At 45.4% G+C, this 19637-nt stretch overlaps 1 protein-coding gene across 3 annotated transcripts in view; it reads left to right on the top strand.

The window, feature by feature from the left end:
• The window catches only part of PML (PML nuclear body scaffold), a 39427-nt gene that overhangs the window by 4220 nt on the left and 15570 nt on the right, over positions 1–19637 (top strand). For all 3 annotated transcript variants that reach the window (XM_047862866.1, XM_047862868.1, XM_047862867.1), the window contains exons 3-4: positions 13042–13622; positions 14852–14922. In XM_047862866.1, coding sequence (XP_047718822.1) covers positions 13042–13622; positions 14852–14922 — 652 coding nt within the window. The remainder of the gene's footprint in view (positions 1–13041; positions 13623–14851; positions 14923–19637) is intronic.

Raw genomic sequence — 19637 nt, 5'->3', positions numbered from 1 at the left:
CATGGCTTTGTGTTTATAATTAAATCTCTAATTTGTATGGAATTTATTTTTCTGCATGGTATAAAGTAGGATTCTCACTTTGCTTTTCTCTCCAAATGGAAAGCTGGTTCTCTCAACAACTTTTATTGAATAATCCACTCTTGCCTTGATCTGAAATGCCCTCTAATGCTCTACCAAATAACCAAGTAGTCATGAGTATGTTTGTAAATATCTGTTCTGGGCCAATGATCTGACTATTCCTTCGCTAATCCTTACTGCTGTGGGGAATGCTGTAGCTAGCTTCATGTTTGATAAGGCAAATTAAATTCCCATTCTCCCTCATTTTTGCTTTTCTTTTGTTCTTACAGTTTATGTAATTTCAGAACCTACATAATTCGTTGGGATTTTATTAAATCTGGGGGGAGTTGGCTTCATCTCTGTTTATATCTTTTGAGTTTTATAGTGCTATGGACATACTTCTTGAACTTTTAAATTATAGTTTAATTTATAATATTTAATAACCCTGTGAATGAGATGTTTTCCATTATAATTTCTAGCTGGTCATCATTAACATGCTCTAGGCCTCCTGATTCATGTATATTGGTATTCGACTAGCCATCTGATTGAGCTCTTTCCTTTTTGTAAGGTTTTCTAATTGATTCTTTTGGATTTTCTAGGTAAACAATCATATCATCTGCAAATAATAAAAACCTTTTTCTCTCCAGTATTTATGCATATTTCCTCATTGTAGCTTTGTTTCATTAGCTAGAACTGCCAGAACAATATTGAATACCGTGAAGAAGTGGTCAGGAAAGGCAACTTTATCTTATTCCTAGCTTTCATGAGAAAGTTTATGCATTCTAGTACACTGTTTATTATTGGCTTCCTTGGGTAACTTGACAAAATCACATTCAGAAAGTTGCCTCCCACTTCTCTCTTACTACGAAGTTTTTTGTGGCTGCTATTTTGTTTTATTTTTAACTCGGGAATGGGTGTTCTTTGATTCTGTGAAGGTGTCCTTTTACCTTTCAGTGTGATGAATTATACAGAAGTATGTTTCTTTATGTTGAGCCGTTTTTTCAATTCCCAGGAGAAACAACCCTATTGGGTCCTGATACTATTATTTTAATTCATAGCTAGATTCCATTTAATACTGTCTTATTTAGGCTATTATTTATATTTATAAATGTGATCAAATTTTATGAATATGTGTGATTTCTTTTACGTTTTTTGATCCATTTTCTACTAATCTCCTTCAGTGAATTTGTAAGCTTGTTTGAACATGGTATACACACACATACACACACACGTAAATTGCTTAGCACAGTGCCTGGCACATATTAAGCACACAGTCAACGTTAAAATCCAGTTCCTATAATTTCTCTGTTCTGCTTTAGAACAGTTCAAGAACATATGCAATTTGGGGTTTGTAGAAGTTTCTTGAGAAACTGAGACTGGTACTTTTTTTGAAGAGTCAGGTTTTTTCCTTGGTATTGGTCTGTTTTGGATCTTGAGTCAGATTTTCTGAAAATCTGCCAGTTCATCCTAAGTTCTTTCATAATTAAAAAATTTCTTTTATACCTGTAACTATGCCCCCCTTTCTTATTTCTAAATAAGATGTTAGTGGCATACAAGTGGTCCCACCTCTGATGTAGGGGTTGGGGTGGGTCCAGGTACAATGGGCAGGGCTGGTCCAGCCAAGAGCATAGGATTCCCATCCCTTGAGCAAGGTGGATGGTTTCAAAAACCTGATCATATTGCTTAAAAATCATACACAGACACTCACGATTCACACTGTTTTCACGATTTGCTAGCAGTTAATGGGAACACTCAACTTGTTTTTTCTGCACAAAACTTCAGTGCCATAAATAACCCAGAGCTTTCTTCAGGTCACAATGCGGTCACAAGCCACTACGTCCTTTGACACCAAGCTGATTTAGGACTCTGGTTGGGGAGCAGCACCACAGGTGGCTTTAAACTCAGAACTCAGCTTGGGAATGTCTGTCCTGGGCCACTGGCATTGATCCTGATCACCACTTCCACCACTGGTGTGGACTCCTTTTTTTTTTTTTTTTTTTAACGTTTATTTATTTTTGAGAGACAGAGAGAGATAGAGCCCAAGCAGGGGAGGGGCAGAGAGAGGGAGACACAGAATCGGAAGCAGGCTCCAGGCTCCCAGCTGTCGGCCCAGAGCCCGACTCGGGGCTCGAACCCACAAAGTGTGAGATCATGACTCGAGCCGAAGTCGGGACGCCCAACCGACTGAGCCACCCAGGCGCCCTGCGTGGAGTACATTTCCTACTTCTTCTATGTGGCACGCAGTCTGCTAGGTGCTAGGGTATAAATGTGAACAGATACAGCCCTGGCCCTCTGCGAGGTCGCCGTCTGGTGGAAGAACCAGATCTGCAACTAACTAACCATCAAGGCTAGAAAGTGCCAGGAGGAAATCTGCTCACCCTGAGCTTGGATAATTGCCCTTTTCACACTGTCTTCTACCTTGCTATCTTACACGTTCCCTTGCCAGTATCCCCATGCGCACTGGGCTGACATCGGGATGTGTGCTCAGTCATTTGTTAAGGACAGAAAGCAGGAGGAGCGCAGGCCCAAAAGTGAGTCATCTTCGAAAAGGCATTGACTGGCGTATGCAGCTTCCAAGAAGGTGTCACATTTAGCCTGACACTTGAGAAAGGAGAAACGGCATTGGGGGCAGGACAGGGTGGACCAGGAAGCCTGTACAAAGGCAGAGGCACTAGTCAGTCGGCTGCATTTCAGGAATTGCAAGTAAAGGGTATGCCTGAAGGCAGGGGCAGGAAGAGGGAACTGGGGTCAGACATGGGAGGCTTAGAGGATTTAGAATTTATCCTAAAATTTTAGGACATAGATTATTCTCAGCTTGTTCTTTTTTCGTGCATTTCACTCTTGTTTTACCAGTGAACAGTCTATAGAACACACTTTGAAAGGGACCCTATGGGGGGGCTCTGCTGGAAGCCCACTGATGGATGTTAAGGCAGAGGGTGGGAGGGTCAGATTCTCTCCCTGCACTGTGGTTCTGTGAAGTGGGTAAGTTTGGGAGCCAGGAGACCCAGTATTTGTTTCTTTGGCTGCATACTTATTTATATTTCACCCCATTCCATAAAGCATTTGAGGAGATTGACCACTGTGCTGTTGGGCATACGTACCTAGCAGAAACTGAAGCAAAGGACCTGGACCAGGGGAAAGGGAGCCCCATTAGGAGACTGAGGCTGTGGTACAGATGGGGGTGAGGTCTGCAAGAATGCGGAGATGGAGGAATGGGGAAGGGGCCCAAATCTCACACTACCAGGGCCTGCCTCACCTGGAGTTAAAGGTGACCGCCAACCTTTCCATTTTTGGGATTGCTGGGGAGTGCCTTTTGCCCAATAGTAATATTGAGTCGAGGACAGCAGTTGGAACTGACTCCCATAGCTGGGTGTCAGATCCCAAAGCTTGGCCGGATGGGGTGGGGGAATTAATCCAGAGGCATCAAAGCCTATAGCCAGAAAGCATTTGGATTAGTTGAGTGGAAAAAACAAAAGATCTGTTAATCCAGTTTGAAAGGTGTGATGAGACCATAACCTGGGAAAAGAGTTCCCAAGGCCAGAAGTTGGAATGATTTCACAAGAGGACAGGGAGAAGCAGGCGGGACAGCCCAGGGGAAGGTTCAGGGCAGAGACGGACAGGTCGCAGTGGCAAAGCTGGGGACAAGGAAGGGAAGGGCTGCTAGCTGAGAAGGAAATGGAAAAGACATCCTCATGGACCTCATGGGCTCCCCCTCAGGGCTGGGTGGGGGAAGAAGGCCAGATGCCACAGGTGCAAACTATGAGGAGCCCCCTTGCCCTCATGAACCAAGCAAGTGCCTCCTGAAATTTGTTTGCACCCTCGGTGTCCGGCTGGCCTCCTTGGCCCAGCCCTGTCTGGGGCCTTCCTGGTACCCTCTGTGAAGTTATCAGTAAATTGCGTCTTCTTGGGGATTGATGATCTTACCGGGGTTGAAAGCTGACCCAGAAGCACCACATGAGCAAGCAGAAGGATGCTGCCAGGAGTTAGGGCACAAAGAATCCATTTCCAAGTTTTTCTATGAACTCACCCAGGGGACTTGTTTTCTGAGCCAAGCCAAGAGCAACTGCTTTTCCTTTCATGGGGGTGGGGGGCATGGAGCCCCAAGGTAGATTTGGTTGAATGCGTAGATAAGAGGGCCATGTGAAGTGTACCTTGAAGAGGTTTGTCTGTATGAGATACAACGAAAACAAACGTGTAAATTAGTAACAAATTTTTAGTCAGTCTCTTAAGCAAAAATGAATGAATGGCTTATGTAAGAAGTGAACAGGGTTGTGGCCAGCCTCTGACCCTACTTGATTAGATATTCATATTATGTCAACAGGACCTGGTTTCTCTGTATTTCTTGTGACCCTTCTTTGCTCCAAGTCAGCCCCATTCACAGAAGGGTTTCTTCCTGTTGCTTGCCAGATGATTGCAGCTCCAGAGGCCCTTGTACACACCCTCATTCTCAAATCCAGTGGGAGAGAGCAAGAATCCCTTCCCGGATTCTAAGCCTAGTCTGAGTATGCTTCTGATTGGATCAGACACCCATCCATGCAGGCGACAGGTTTGAAGCCAGCCTCAGATGAAGCTTCCCAACTCCTTGGAACCTGGGCAGTCCCTTTCCAGCAGGAGGCGTTTTCCCTTTTCCAACCTGGGCAGAGAATGGGCTCTTCTGGTTGGAGTATCCCTTTTATTAATACTTATCTGTCTTTTGAGATGTTTTTCCTGGGCTGTTATCTTAATTCTCATGCCTTCTTGAAAGATTATTGAGGAAGAGAGAACTGTTCCCATTGTATAAATGAGGCAAGAGGCCAATGCATTAATGGGAGCTAACCCAACTGGGAGAACTTGTCTGAGCCAAGACCCAAATGGGGTAGAGGGTTTCCTGACTGCAAACCGTGTGTGTGTGTTTCCTGGCACTGCTGGCCACTACAGGCAGGCAGTCCTCAACTAACAACTGGGCTGAGTTGCAAAAAAGGATTCTGCAAGTTGCTTGTTTAGAACTCAAGAGTGTTTTTTTCCCCTCAGAAGTGGATTATTAAAAGAAAGCGTGCTATTTAAGAAATGATAAATTTAATTTTCCTTAACTTTAGCAGAAGAAAAAGATACTGAAGAAAAATTTTACTGAAGTAAAATTAGACTTTACTAAACTTCAAAGAAATGTTTCTTCATTGTAAAATGTTTCCTAAAATATCTAAGACTAAGCAAAAAAAAAATACTAAGACATTAAGAGGTTGTAGTTATTATAGTTTGGTTTTAGTGAAACATTTCCATTTTAGACAATAGTAGCTAGAGTCTCTGCTGAAAAAGATCAGAATGGCCCACTCCCATCTATCTCTCTTGCTTCTATGTTAAAATGGCTCTCATGCATGCCCTGGCCTTTGTACTTTAGCATTCGTTCCTATAAATTCTTTGTTTCAATTCAGCTCTGAATTGGATGGATGTTGTCAGTAAGCAGTCTAAATTCCTAGGATGTCTTAGTATTGAAAATGTCTATCAGTTGCTCTTCTGTTTGAATGATATCTTGGCTGGGTATAATATACCTGGGTTACACTGTTGCCTTTAGAATTTTGTAGACTTTGCTGCATAGTCTTCCAGCATCAAATGTTCATGAGGAGAGGTCTGAGGCCAAATTTATTTGCTTTTTCTGTCTTGATACCTAAAGGTATTTTCATTCTTGAAGTTTATTAATTTAACCAAACTGTCTTGGTGTTGAGCATTTTGTATCCAATTCTGAAACCTGGCAGACTTCTTCAATCTAGAAATTCTCCTTATTACAGGGAAATTTTCTTACTCCTTCTCTTTTTTCCTCCTCATTGTACTCTTTTTTGCTCTATTGCCATTAGTATTATAATGTATTAGTATTATTTCTTGGGTTTTTCTGATTCATAATCTTAACAGTATTACTATGATTTGGGGGGAACTGATTTGTTTAATGACTCTTGAATGAGTAATGAAGATGATGATAAATCATTTTATACACATTGTAGTAAAAGTACTTGAGACTATCAAAATTGTTGCACGTAAGGATTTACTGCCTGTTTTCTATTTTACCAGAGTCATTAACATTTAATGATTAACTTCAGTCTTTGAATTTTGTAACAAATTCCGCTTTGGCATCTCTTACAATTTGGATTTATTCTGCCAAAGCTGTTAGAGTTAGAAAAGCATTTCAAGATTGGTATAGCCAAGTAGAAGAGCTGCCTTTTTATGCCATGTGTCACTTGACTGATAAACAGTGTTTATTGTTAACTTAATCAAATCATGTTTTTCTTATTCATGGCTTTAATTAACCGATTGTTTTAGCTACTTCCATCTCTTTTGCCATCTCATGTACTGAAATTAGATCAGATTTAAATAGTCTGTAGTCACTGTACTCATCTATGTGATAAACCTTGTCTTGCTGCCTTGCAACATTTCCTGGCGTGTAAATCCCTACTTCATCACTGTTCACTAACATTCAATATTGTATAATTGTAGTCCATTATGATAAAATGCAGTGAATTCCAAGTTATCTAAAACTCTGTTCCAAAAATCAAATCTCCTTTATTAACATATGGCTTATGTGATGCTTTAAAAATGTCTTGCACTTGATACTGTTTTGACTATACTTCTGAGGGGGCTCATTGCAATGGTCCCAGCGTATGACGATCATCACATTTTAGAAATACCGTGTTGGTGGCACTGGGAAGGGTTGATTGGAAAGACCAGAGGCAGGGAAGCCTGTTAGGGGATATGCCAAAGGAGATAAGTTGTGATCGAGGCAAGAACAAAGGTGTGTAGCAATGGGAACTCATGTGACAGATTTAGGAGCCAGGATTCTACCTCGGTCGTCTTTACATCCTAGTGCCATGCTTGTGCATAGTTGGTATTTACTATTTGTGGGGGGAGGGTAAATGAAGGTAGAGTCAGCAAGAGTTAGTGATTTGTTGAAGTGGTTGGAGGGGGGCGCGTATCTGGCGTTCCCCCTTGGTCTCTGGCTTGAGTGGCCTTTCAGTGGGCCATAATGGACATGCCAGCCCTCTGTCTTGGGAGCAGGGACCTGACTAGAAAAGAGTGGGGAAGGTAGATGCGTGATGGGCATTAAACGAGGGCAGTTGTCTTGATGGGCACTGGGTGTTGTATGTGAGTGTTGAACCACTGAATTCTACTCCTGAAACCAATATTGCATGGTATGTTAACTAACTAGAACTTACATGACAGTCTGAAGAAAAAAGAAAAGAGTGGGGAAGGAAAAGCACAAACTTTCTCTTCCTCATTCTTGGCTGTGGGGTTGGCATAAGATGGGTGTGAGAAACAGACAAAGCTTCCTCCTCTTACCTTTTCTCGCTGCTGCCTTTCTGGTGTCTTCCTCTCGGAGCCTTAGGTTCTCCGATCTCTGTCACCACCTTCTCAACCAATGAAGAGTTGGAGGAGGGGAAGTCAATAGGAATAATGCTTTCGCTCTAAGTATCCCAGGCTCTGCAATTACCCATCTCTTCTCCTGGCTTCAGAAATCTTTCCTCAACTCTGTTTCCCAGCAGAGCAGGAAACCAGTCGGATTGAAAGCATTCATATTTGTATGTAAATGACACATGTATCCCTTTAATTGCCCTCTAGCCAATAATCTGAGTTTCCAAAGGAGGCTGTTCCTTTTGCTATTCCCTCAAAGTGAAAGCTCCCTGTCACTCTCTTGGAAGTGAGCATGGTAGAGTAGAGAGTTTTTCAGTTCCCATTCAGACCAGCCGGGCCCTGCCCTGGAGTCCTGCTCTGGGGCCAGCTCTCCTCCACGGGTCCCATTTTCATAGGATTTTTGCTTCCTGGATTTCCCAGCCCTGTTTCTTAGAACAGCAGAAGTGGCATACCGCTCTGGTCTCAGCAGGAGGTGTGGCTACACTGGGCTGGCCTGACCCTAGTGGGAAGGGGACAGCCCAGAGACCACACTCAATATGATGTTTCCGTACTGTCTGAGGTTGAGAGGTTGACTTACCAACAGTAGGGCTAATGTCCCTGCCGTGCAAACATGTGTAGTTAATGCCTCCCCTTCTTGCATGGCTCCAGAATGTCCAATGTGTCGCTGGCACTGTGCAGGTGACTTCCCATACACCAGCCCATCTTTGTCCTTGCAACAGCCTATGAGAGGCATTCTTATTTATCCCCATTTTATAGACAGGGAAGTTAAGACTCGAGAGAAAGTATTTTACTCCAGGCCTTGTAGCTAGGAATCAGAAGGGCTCAGATTCAGGCCCAAGGCTGCCCACCTCCAGGACCCATATCCTTCCTGCTGTCACATGGCCTCTGGCATGGCAATTTAAGACATAGGCAGCTTTCAGATAGGGAGACTGAGAACCCAGGAAACATGTTGAGGCTTCTAACTAAAATATTAACGACATAGTCAATTCACTGAACAGTCATAAAGGGACAAGCAAAACAATACATGTCAGGGAAGAAGAGGAAAAGCTTTATTATTCCTAGATGGAATGTTTTCTGAGGGTTCTCCATTGCCTCCTCTTTAAAGTCCAAACTCCTTCACTTAGAATTGATTATGGAAATTTTGGGAAAATCTAAATAGATGAAAAGGGGGAGGGAGGGAGAAAGAGAAAGAAGTAACTCCCATCAATATAGACTGTTTACTCTCCTTCCTGCCGTCCCTATAATCACATAAGCCAAACTGAACAGAAGCAGATAGTTCTGTAACTTGCTTTTCTCATGATAGGAAGTTGTGAATGTCTTTCCGAAAAGTACATAGTTTTGAATTTTTAGGTAGTCGCATCTGTTGAGTGTATGATTTCTTCAGTGGTTATAAGGTCTTTACCATCATCAGTAGTCAACTATCACACCTCTATGGTGTTATGGTTCATAGTTAAGTCTGTGACCCACCGGAAATGGATTGCGGCATCACGTGTGAAACAAGCCCTAATTTGCTTCTCCCCACCGCAGTAGCCGGTTTTCTCGATTCTGATTGTTGAGTGGAATTGTTTAATGTCCATTAGTGTGGGATGCTTTCTTTATTCTATAAAATATCACATTCTTATACGGATGCCAGGACCTAGATAAGTAATATCTGGTCTGTTCTGCTGATTTTCCTTCCTTTTTACTCTTGGACTAGTGCCACACACACTTCGTAAAATAATGGTAGTTCTATCCTATGTTATCTGGCAGAGAAAATTCCCCTTTCTGACACTGATTTCCCCAAAATTCCTTTTTTTCCCTTTAAGTTTATTTAGTAGAGAGAGAGAGAGAGAGAGAGAGAGAGAGAGAGCGCGAGCGGGGTCGGGGAGGGAAGGGACAGAGAGAGAGGGAGAGAGAGAATTCCAAGCAGGCTCCGCACTGCCAGCACAGAACCCAACATGGGGCTCGAACTCATGAACCTTGAGATCATGACCTGAGCAGAAACCAAGAGTTGGTAGCTTTTAACCGACTGAGCCACCCAGGTGCCCTTTCCCCAAAATTTCTTAACTATTTGACCTGTTTATTCTGTCCTGTGAAATTGACAATCCATTGGTGAAGTTTCAAACTCTCATCTGTAATTTGATTAAAATTGCTTTAAACCTTTATCTGAACTTGAAGAGAATTGATATCGTGATATTTATTTAGTGTTTCCAGTTGGGGCCTTGAGACACTCTTCTGTTTTTTAGATTCTTTCTCAGTGGAATTCTTTTTTTCCCATGTATATATTTTTTGTTAGAAGTATGTCTACTTTTTTTTTTTTTTTTGAGCATTTGAAAATTGTTGTTTGTGAATGAGAGCTTGGGAATTTTTTCCATAATTCTTTTCATTTGAATTGCTGGGATAGCATTCCATTGTATGGTTGTATCATAATTTATGCAACTGTTTGCCTAGCGTGTTTCAATTCTTTGCCATTATGGACTGTGTTGCATTGTACAGATGTTATTTTGTACATGTTGAGGTAGAGCTACAGAATAGATACACAGAAGGGGGATTGTTGGGTCAGAGGATAAATACATTTGTGATTTTGATGGATATTGCCAAACTGCCCTCTGTAGAGTTATTAGTTCTTTTCATAATTGCTCAGCATTTCTTGTTAATGGTATCATTGGTGAGCGCTAATATCTCAGTCAATTATAATGATCACAGTCTTTGTTGAGAACATATATGTAGGACTTCTCTCATTTGATCCTCTATAGAATTCCCATATGAGGTGGGGGTTACCCCTGTTTTACAGACAGAAGATAGAGGCAAAAAGAGGTTAAGTGACTTGCTAAGGGCACAGAGCTGAGGTCAGATCCACAGTTGCCCTCTGCTTCAGTTGACCCTTACCTCAGTCACTGGCCCTGCCTCTTGGTGATGGGTCTCTGTTACTTAGATCAGATTTCCCCATGTTGGAGTTGCTGAGTGCTCTTGACCCAGTGGCAACTCCCATGCTTCCCTCACGCTCTGGGCTCTCCAGGAAACCTCAGCTAGCCTAGCATAAATCTCCTGTATTTGATCAAGAGGTTCGAGCTCTGGAGCCTTGCCCTCTTCGGTGGTCTGGGGAGGTTGAGAGCCGACAAAGCCGAGGACCAGTGCCTCGTGCCACAATTTTGGAGTCAGGTTGGCCAGCACAGTCTCTGCTAGCAGTTCCAGGACAAGTTGATCTTTAACTGAGGCCAAAGTGGCTCCAGCTAAGAGCCTCTCTCCTGGCCTCAGGTGGGCTGACTTATTATCATTGCTGTTGATAACAGATGATAGCAATATTTCTGGGGAAGTAACTAACAATATTTTCCTAGTAGTATTTGAAGAGGCAGCATTATAGCGTTTCAGAGCATGGACTTGCGCCTGGCTGGCTGGGTTTTTATATTAGTTTCCGATTGCTGCTGTAACAAATTACCACAAATTTAGGAGCTTAAAACACCACACATTTGTTACTATGTACCTCTGGGGGTCAGAAGTCTGAAATGGGTCTCCCTGAGAGAAAATTAAGATGGCGGCGGGGCCGTGTTCCTTCTGGAGGCTCTTGGGGAGAATCTATTTTCTTGCCTTTTCCAGTTCCTAGAAGCTGCCTGTATTCCTCGGTTCATGACCCCCTTCCATCTTTAAAGCCAGCAGGATAGCACGAGACCTCTGCTTCCATTATCACGTCTTCCTCCTCACACCTGCCTGCCTCCCCCTTTTCCTTATAAGGGCCCTCATAATTACACTAGGTCCACCTGGATAATCTTCCCATCCCAAGATCCTTAACTTAATCACATATACAAAGTCCTTTTTGTCATAGAAGTTAACATACTCCAGTTCTGGAATTAGTACATTATTCTGCCTCCTACAGTTTGCCCTCTGGACTCTATCACTTACCAACTGTGATCCTGGACGAGTTATTGTACCTCTTGTTCAGTTTCCTCATCCTTAAAATGGGGATATAATAATTCCTACTCTGTAGGATTGTTAGGAGGATTAAAAGAGTGATATTTCTCAAATACTCATAATATTGTCTGATACATAATAAATGCTGTGCAAGTGCTAGCTAAAATATATTAAGTAAATGAAAATAATGCACACCCTTTGATTTAGCATTCCTATTTTTTGTAACCTATTTCAACGTTTTTTTTTTTTTAATTTATTTTTTTTTTTAATTTATTTTTGGGACAGAGAGAGACAGAGCATGAATGGGGGAGGGGCAGAGAGAGAGGGAGACACAGAATCGGAAACAGGCTCCAGACTCTGAGCCATCAGCCCAGAGCCTGACGCGGGGCTCGAACTCCCGGACCGCGAGATCGTGACCTGGCTGAAGTCGGACGCTTAACCGACTGCTCCACCCAGGCGCCCCAGTAACCTATTTCATAGAAACAAAAGCATCCATGTGTTAGGCCACATAAAGCTTTATCCATATTGACAAAGTACAAATAGGAAATCACTAGAATGTCCATTAACAGGAGAATGACTGGATCAGTTGTGGTACAATGTGGAATTTAAGGGGGCTATAAAGAGAATACATTAGATCTATACTTATTAGACCTAGAGGAATGTCCTGAACAAAAGTTAAATTAGAGGAGGAAGCTACAAAGACATTACTCATGATCTTTTATAGCATGATCTTTTTTTTCTTTTTAAGAACATCAACCCACCAAAATTGTTGTAGATACTTGAGCCAATTATTTAACCACTGATTGTCTCCCTTTCTTCATCTGTGAAATGAGAACAGCAATAATTCTCCCCTCAGAAACTCTAGTGAGGATTATATGGGATGAAATGTGAAAGCACCTGGGTGGCTCTGTAGGTTAAAGCCTCTGACTCTGGATTTCGACTCAAGTCATGATCTCAGTTCATGAGTTCAGGCCCCTCCTTGGGCCCTGCACTGATAGTGTGGAGCCTACTTGGGATTCTCTCTTCCTCTCTCTCTGCCCCCCGCCCCCAAACTGTCTATCTCAAAATAAATAAACTTTAATACCTTTTTTTAAAGTTTATATATTTTTGAGAGAGCAAGCGTGTGTGCACGAGTGGGGGAGGGGTAGAGAGAGAGGGGACAGAGAATCCTCAAGCAGGCTCCGCGCTGTCAGGGCAAAGCCTGATTGCTGGCTTGAACTCACCAACCCCAAGATCATGACCGGAGCCGGAGTCAAAGTCCAAGGCTTAACCTACTGAGCCATCCACGCACCATGCACCACGTACCCGGTAAACTTTAAAAAGAAAGGGGATGAAATGTATCAAGTCCTTAAAATCCTTCAAGCAGTCTGGATATTTGTGTAAAGTGGTTTGAGCAGACAGTTGTGGAAGGATGCACCCCAGTGCTCACCTGGTTGCCTCGGAGGCGGGGAAAGGAAATTCAGAAACGGTGTGGAGAGACAATCTGTGTATCTGTGCCTTGTTTCACGACTGGAGGCTAGCTGTTGTTACTTAAGTAACTTTTTTACGTTCTAATGCTCTATGGGTAGTTTGGAGACCACAAACTGAATGGAGAAAAGCACGAACCTAGGGACCTACCATGATTCAAAGTTTTGTAATTTTTGAAAAAGAGTTTAATAACAAAAATATAAAGGGGTTAGAAGCAGGAGAGCCCTAACTGAGGCCGGCCTTGTGTGTCTGCAGCATCTACTGCCGAGGCTGCTCCAAGCCGCTGTGCTGCTCGTGCGCGCTCCTGGATACCGGCCACAGCGAGCTCAAGTGCGACATCAGCGCGGAGATCCAGCAGCGGCAGGACGAGCTGGACGCCATCGCACAGGCGCTGCAGGAGCAGGACCGCGCCTTTGGCGCGGCGCACGCGCAGATGCACGCGGCTGTCAGCCAGTTGGGCCGCATGCGCGCGGACACCGAGGAGCTGATCCACGCGCGCGTGCGCCAGGTGGTAGCGCACGTGCTGGCCCAGGAGCAAGAGCTGCTGGAGGGAGTGAGCGCGCGGTACCAGCGAAGCTATGATGAGATCGCGGGCCAGCTGGGCCACCTGGAAGCGGTGCTGCAGCGCATCCGCGTGGGAGGCGCGCTGGTGCAGAGGATGAAGCGCTACGCCTCTGACCAGGAGGTGCTGGACATGCACGGCTTCCTGCGAGAGGCGCTCAGCCGCCTGCGCCAGGAGGAGCCCCAGAACCTGCAAGCCGCCGTGCGCACCGATGGCTTCGACGAATTCAAAGTGCGCTTGCAGGGACTCGTCTCCTGCATCACTCAGGCGACGGGTAAGCACCCGAGCCACCCTTGTGGCCGACCTGTTTACCATTTAAGGGCCTGTGCCTTGCTGTCGCTCCCTGGGGGAGACAGGGCAGAAAAGGAAGCCGTGGGTTTGTTTTTAGTTTTGTTTTTGTTTAAAGTCAGATTTGCTCACATCGTACATTCCAGAGCACAGGACAAGGAGGAGAGGAGGCCCTGATGTGCGTCTGCAGCCCTCCAGAGGGGTCACGTTTTACTAATTTACAGGGCCCTGTGGATTAGCTGTGATCTTGTGACCCTTGGAGAATTAAGAAACTACTAAGCTGAGAACCAGACACAGTATCATTTTAGCCCCAAAGGGATAACCACTTCAGGAAATTCTCTTAAGCCTCCTGTCTAGCAATAGAGAAGTCAACTGGAACGTGAGGTTAGAGCAGAAGGGGACTGAGAAAACCCCCTGGAGTGGTTGGGTGTTTACCAGAAACCATACTGCACCTCAGTGGAGGAGATGCTTCGCCTCCAGCATGGCCTGCTGTCTGGACCAGCTGCCTACCTTTGTGGGCCCTTGGGAAGTGGAGAGCAGACCAATTTGTGACCTCAGCAGTTGTCCAGTCCAACTGGGGCAAGATGGGAGCACATCACGTAGCTGGAGAATGAGGCAGTGCTTGGCTCTGCAGTCCAGATCCAGGAGTTGGAGCAGCTCTGTATGAGCTGGTGACGTCATCGGGGCTTTCAAGGGACGCCAAGGGGAGGGGGGTGCCCCAAAGGGCCTCCAAGGTGAGGAACCTTTAACAGCTCTTTGAGGAAATCTCTAGGCTCACATCTGAGCTCTGAATAGCTGGTGTGAGGATGCCCTTACTGGGAAAGAGGTGGGTGGCAACAGAATCTGAAGGCATCCGGGCAAGTGCCAGTGATGGGGGCTCAGTCACTCACGCCTGCCCTTGGAGCTGATGGCTGTGGGCTCATACCACCAAACTGTGCCTCGGTGGCAGCCGAGAGATGGACAGAGATGCACCTGGGGTTTGCACTCTCTAATGCCACCCTCTCCCTTCTGGCTGGGTTCATGCTCACTGCAATCAGGGAGCTCTCCTTCCAAATGACAGCCCCTCCATGGAGCTGCCCCAGTGTTGTGAGAGGCCCTGAAGAATGAGTCTCTAGGAAAAGCAGCAGAGACATTTCCTCTGTCACTGTCCCAGGCGAAGATGCCTCCCACCGGGGATGTCCCTGACTTGCCTGTGACCTTTTCTGTGTTCTCCAGATGCAGCTCTACACAAGAGGGCCAGCCCAGAGGCTGTCAGCACTCCCAGGGACTCTTCTGACATTGACCTGGTAAGATGGGTTGAGGTCTCAAGGGGAGCTGGTATGGTCCCACAGGTCAAATGGGTTCAGAGTTCCCCTGTGTCAGGAAGGAACCTGAGTCTTGTTGTCCCCTGTGTCTGCAGGCATTAGAGAGGGGAGAGTGCCCGAGAGGGACAGCAAGTGGCCGGACTGGAGCTTTCGGTGGGAAGGAGTAAAGGAAGGGCAGGTGAACTGGCTGGCTCTGAGATCTTAAATGCCAAAGTCGCACTTGATAGATTTGAGAGGGGTGAGAACCAGGGATGGACAGGAGGTGAAGAAAGCGGCCACTGGTGGGTGGCCCTGACAGATGGTGGTAGATGACATCTCCCTTACCCTGTCCCCCATCCTAGATATGTGAGCATTTTCCTGGAATCAACACGGAGGCCTGCCCCACTTCTCCCCCGCCCCCAACATGGTTCTTGGAGAGGAGAATGGGGCCAGGAGGCAGACCTCAGTCCCAGCAGGTTGGGTTTCATTGGTGTGATTTCAGGACCAGCATATATGCAAGAATCATAGTTTCTCAGGGTTGGGAGGTGTCCATACCCCCTCTAACGTCAGCATTCCCTCTACAGCCTTGACCTATGGCTGTCTATACACACACACACCTCCCAAGGACAGGAAGCTCACTCATGCTTGAGACAGCCACCCCCATCTCTGGACTGCCCTTAGATTGCTTCCCTGGGAGAAAATGCAGTGGTACCCCTTTGGCTTGCCCTCTCAAGTGCTTACATGCATGGCTCCTCTGGGATAAGCTTCCTGAGATCCTTCCTTGGACTAGGCGTCTGGTCTCCTCCACGTCCTGGTCATCTGGGTCTGCCTGTGTCTGCCTGCCAAAGGTGTGGGCCCAGGACTGATCAGACTTCCACAGAAATCAGGTCTTCTGGTGGTAGCGGTCAGGTGGCGAGCCTAGCTTTGTCATGCATGGCCGTTGGGGGAGAGAGATTGTTGTAGGCAGAGGCAATCTGGAGAGACTTCCTGGAGAATGCAGGATTTAGGAACTGAGAGTTTTAGAGCTAGGAGAGCGCATGGAGTCTAACCCTCTATTTTGCATAGGTTGAGGCCCAGAGAGAGGGTGACAACCCCAGGCCACATGACACAGCAAGCTAGGGATAGGATTAGAAGCAGATTCCTAACTGCTTTGGGTCCTGCATCCCCACATATGTAGCTTGAAAAGTAAAAAAGGACATTTTTATTATATTTTTGAAGTAATACAATCACACGGTCAGAAGTAAAAACATAGAATGATAAATATGTCAACTACACTTCGATTCTTAAAATCCATTGATTTGTACGCTTACCATTTGTACATTTCACTGTATATAAATTGTACCTAAATTTTTTTTTCAGATCCCCAGGTGATGATAATTTGTAGCTAAGTTGAGAACCAATGCTTTGAGGTGGGGGGACACCCCAACATCTCTCTGCACCCCGTTTCTCATTTGAGCTCTCCATTACTCAGCATCACAGAGATTTCTTGTGCAAACTAAGACTGTGTTTGTGCATATCCAATATTTTCACGTAACACCCTACATATGGCACCTTACTGCCCAAATCCTGCACATACAGTATCTGGATCTTAAAAAAGAAAGAAAGTAACATATCATGTCTCCCTCCCTTCTGGTCCCTATCTTTCCACTTCTTATGCCCATATACCTGTCTCTATTTCTTACATATCCTTCCCGAATTTCTTTATGTAATTACAAGCAAATATGATTACAGGTAATTCCATTTTCCATTCTGTTTTTGCACAAAGGTAGCATACCACCCTATGTTCATAGTATTACGCCCCAGGCTTTTTCACCCCACAAAGTATTCTGGAATTCTTACATTTTCAGTAGGTAGGTAGCTTCCTGATGTCTTTTTGTGTCTGCATAGCAGTCTAGTGAATGGGTGTAGCATGTTTTATTTAGCCAGTTCCCTGTCAATGCATATTTAGGTTGTTTTGGTATCACAATGCTAGGAGGAATAATGTCCCCCAAAGAAATCCTACGAATAGTTGGGGAAGGTGCCCCAGGTCCACAGAGCTCGGCTGTCTTCCACGTGCCAGTTGCTGGTTCATGAACAGCAAGAGACCCTGTACTATCTCGTATGAGGTCTAGGCATTCTTCCGGGTCTTTGTCTTTATGTGACCTCTCACCATTCGCTACTAAGTAGTTTGAACTTGGAACATCAGAAGAATGCTCTTTCTGCAAAGCCTCTTGCTTTCACTTTGGTAGTAGGCTGGAGGAGGGGGCAGGCAGGCCACGGGAGCCGGGGGAAGGATGTCGTCTCACTCTGTGAGTGCAAAGGACTGGTGTAGCAGCTCCAGGGAGGCAGGCGTGGCCGGGCAGTCCCTGGAGAAAGTACGGTCGCTCAGCTATGCCAGGAGAAAGGCGACTCTCGGGCCCACGTCCCTGCCTTAGGAGGCAGGAGCTGGGCTTTCCGCCCCAACACTGGATCCCTCTTGAAACTGTTGGTTTACTTTCATTTCAGTCATGTATCTGCACAGAGGTGACGAGAAAACACAGCAACAGCCTTAGCTAGAACTCCCCAGCTTGGGGGCCATCTTTCTTCCATTTCCTCTAGACTCTTTTCGTCATGACGTTATAATACTTGAATGGAAAAAAATAAAACATTTTAAAGCTACCAAACAACAAATTGGGCATCATGATTTTTTTTTTTTTTTTTTTTTTTTTTTTAGTGAGCCTTCTTGTCTGTCCCCTGCTTCATTAACACAGGAAGGAGGGCATCGTGGGTGGGACAGAGGCAGAGAATCCCAGGCCCACTTTCAGGGAGTTTGTTGCCCTTCTGGAAAGAGGGTCTTTCACATACCAGTGATTTGTAGATCCAGACATGAAAGGACCTTTTTAACTTTTTTTTTTTTTTAATTTTTTTTTTTCAAAGTTTATTTATTTTTTTGGGGGGACAGAGAGAGACAGAGCATGAACGGGGGAGGGGCAGAGAGAGAGGGAGACACAGAATCGGAAACAGGCTCCAGACTCTGAGCCATCAGCCCAGAGCCCGACGCGGGGCTCGAACTCACGGAGCGCGAGATCGTGACCTGGCTGAAGTCGGACGCTCAACCGACTGCGCCACCCAGGCACCCCAGGACCTTTTTAACTTTTTAAACAAATTTTTTAATGGTGATAAAATATACATAACATAAAATTTACATAGAGGTGGAATTGCTGGATCATCTGGTAATTCTATTTTTAATTTTTCAGGAGTCACTATGCAATTTCCTTAGTTGGCCATGCCCTTCTTTGTTCCCACCAACAGTGCACAGCGTTTCCAGTTTCTTTAAAAAAAATTTTTTTTTTTACATTTATTTGAGAGAGAGAGAGAGAGAGACAGAGCACAAGCTGGGGAGGGGCAGAGAGAGAAGGAGACCCAGAATCCGAAGCAGTCTCCAGGCTCCGAGCAAGTGTTCAGCGTAGAGCCCAATGCAGGGTTCGAACCCACGAACCATGAGATCATGACCTAAGCTGAAGTCGGTCACTGAGCCACCCAGGCACCTCATGGGTTTCCAATTTCTTTACCTTCTCATCCACACTTTTTTCACTAATAGCCATCCTAATGGGTGTGACGTGGTTTAAATTTCTGACCACTACCCATTATAAAGAAATATATTTTATATCTACGATATATATATGTACACATGCATAACTGTAGCTAAAATGGAAGTTTTGCAAAATAAATTACCCTTGTTACATGGGTTTTCTGTTCTATACTATTCTGCATAATTTAAAAAATGCTGGTCGTGACCCACTGGATTGCTTTCATGATTCACCAATGGGTCACAGACTATAATCTGAAAAACACTGGTGTAGGGGCACCTGGGTGGCTCAGTCAGATAAGCATCTGACTTCTGCTCAGGTCATGATCTCACAGTCCCTGGGTTCAAGCCCCACATCAGGCTCTGAGTTGACATTGTGGAGCCTGCTTGGGAGTCTCCCTCTCTCTCTCTGCCTCTCCTCCACTTGTGCTTTTCTCTCTCTCTCTCTCTCTCTCTCTCTCTCTCTCTCTCAAATAAATAAATAAACTTTAAAAAGTTTAAGGAGATTCTCCATTCTCTCCACTTCCCCCAGATACACTCTGATCCAGAGAGACAATTCTCCTCCCTTTCTGTAAAGATGTTAAGAGAAAGAAACCCAGAGAGGGAGGGGAAAAGGAAGTCAGTCCGTTATAGCAATTGATTTGGGAGCCCACATCAAAGTGCTCGATACCAAGAAGCGCCCCACGTCGAGCTCCGGTCCCAGCACGATGGGGCCACGTGGGGCTTTCCCCCACCTGCCCAGCCCAGGTTTGGCCAGCTAATTCCTGGGGTTCCCCTGTGAGGAAAGCCTGTCCCTGGCTTCCTGATCTTAAAGTCCAGCTTCTGACTTGTCGAGCGTGGCTGTGCTCGAGGAAGCGCCCCCTCCAGCTGGGTGTTGTTTCCTTTCCCTCACCACACGGACCACTGCAGGCGCCTGCTCACGGTCATCTCCTGGGCACACACAGACTTGGAGGCAGCAAGGGGTCAGGATTGCAGGCAGGAGTGGCAGAGTCTGGGCCTCCCCTTTCGGAGGGACACTTCCCAGGTCACTCGTCGCTTATTTTCAGTGAACTGCCCTGCGGATGCTTCCGTTTCACACAGTATAGAGAAAAGCGGTGTGGGGGGATGTAAGAGAGACAGTGACCAGGAAAGAGAACCACCAGTTCAAAGACACTACACTCAAACCCTGGTC

This window comes from Prionailurus viverrinus, chromosome B3 (assembly GCF_022837055.1).
Source record: "Prionailurus viverrinus isolate Anna chromosome B3, UM_Priviv_1.0, whole genome shotgun sequence".
Taxonomy (NCBI): domain Eukaryota; kingdom Metazoa; phylum Chordata; class Mammalia; order Carnivora; family Felidae; genus Prionailurus; species Prionailurus viverrinus.
This window is presented reverse-complemented; position numbering and strand designations above follow the sequence as displayed.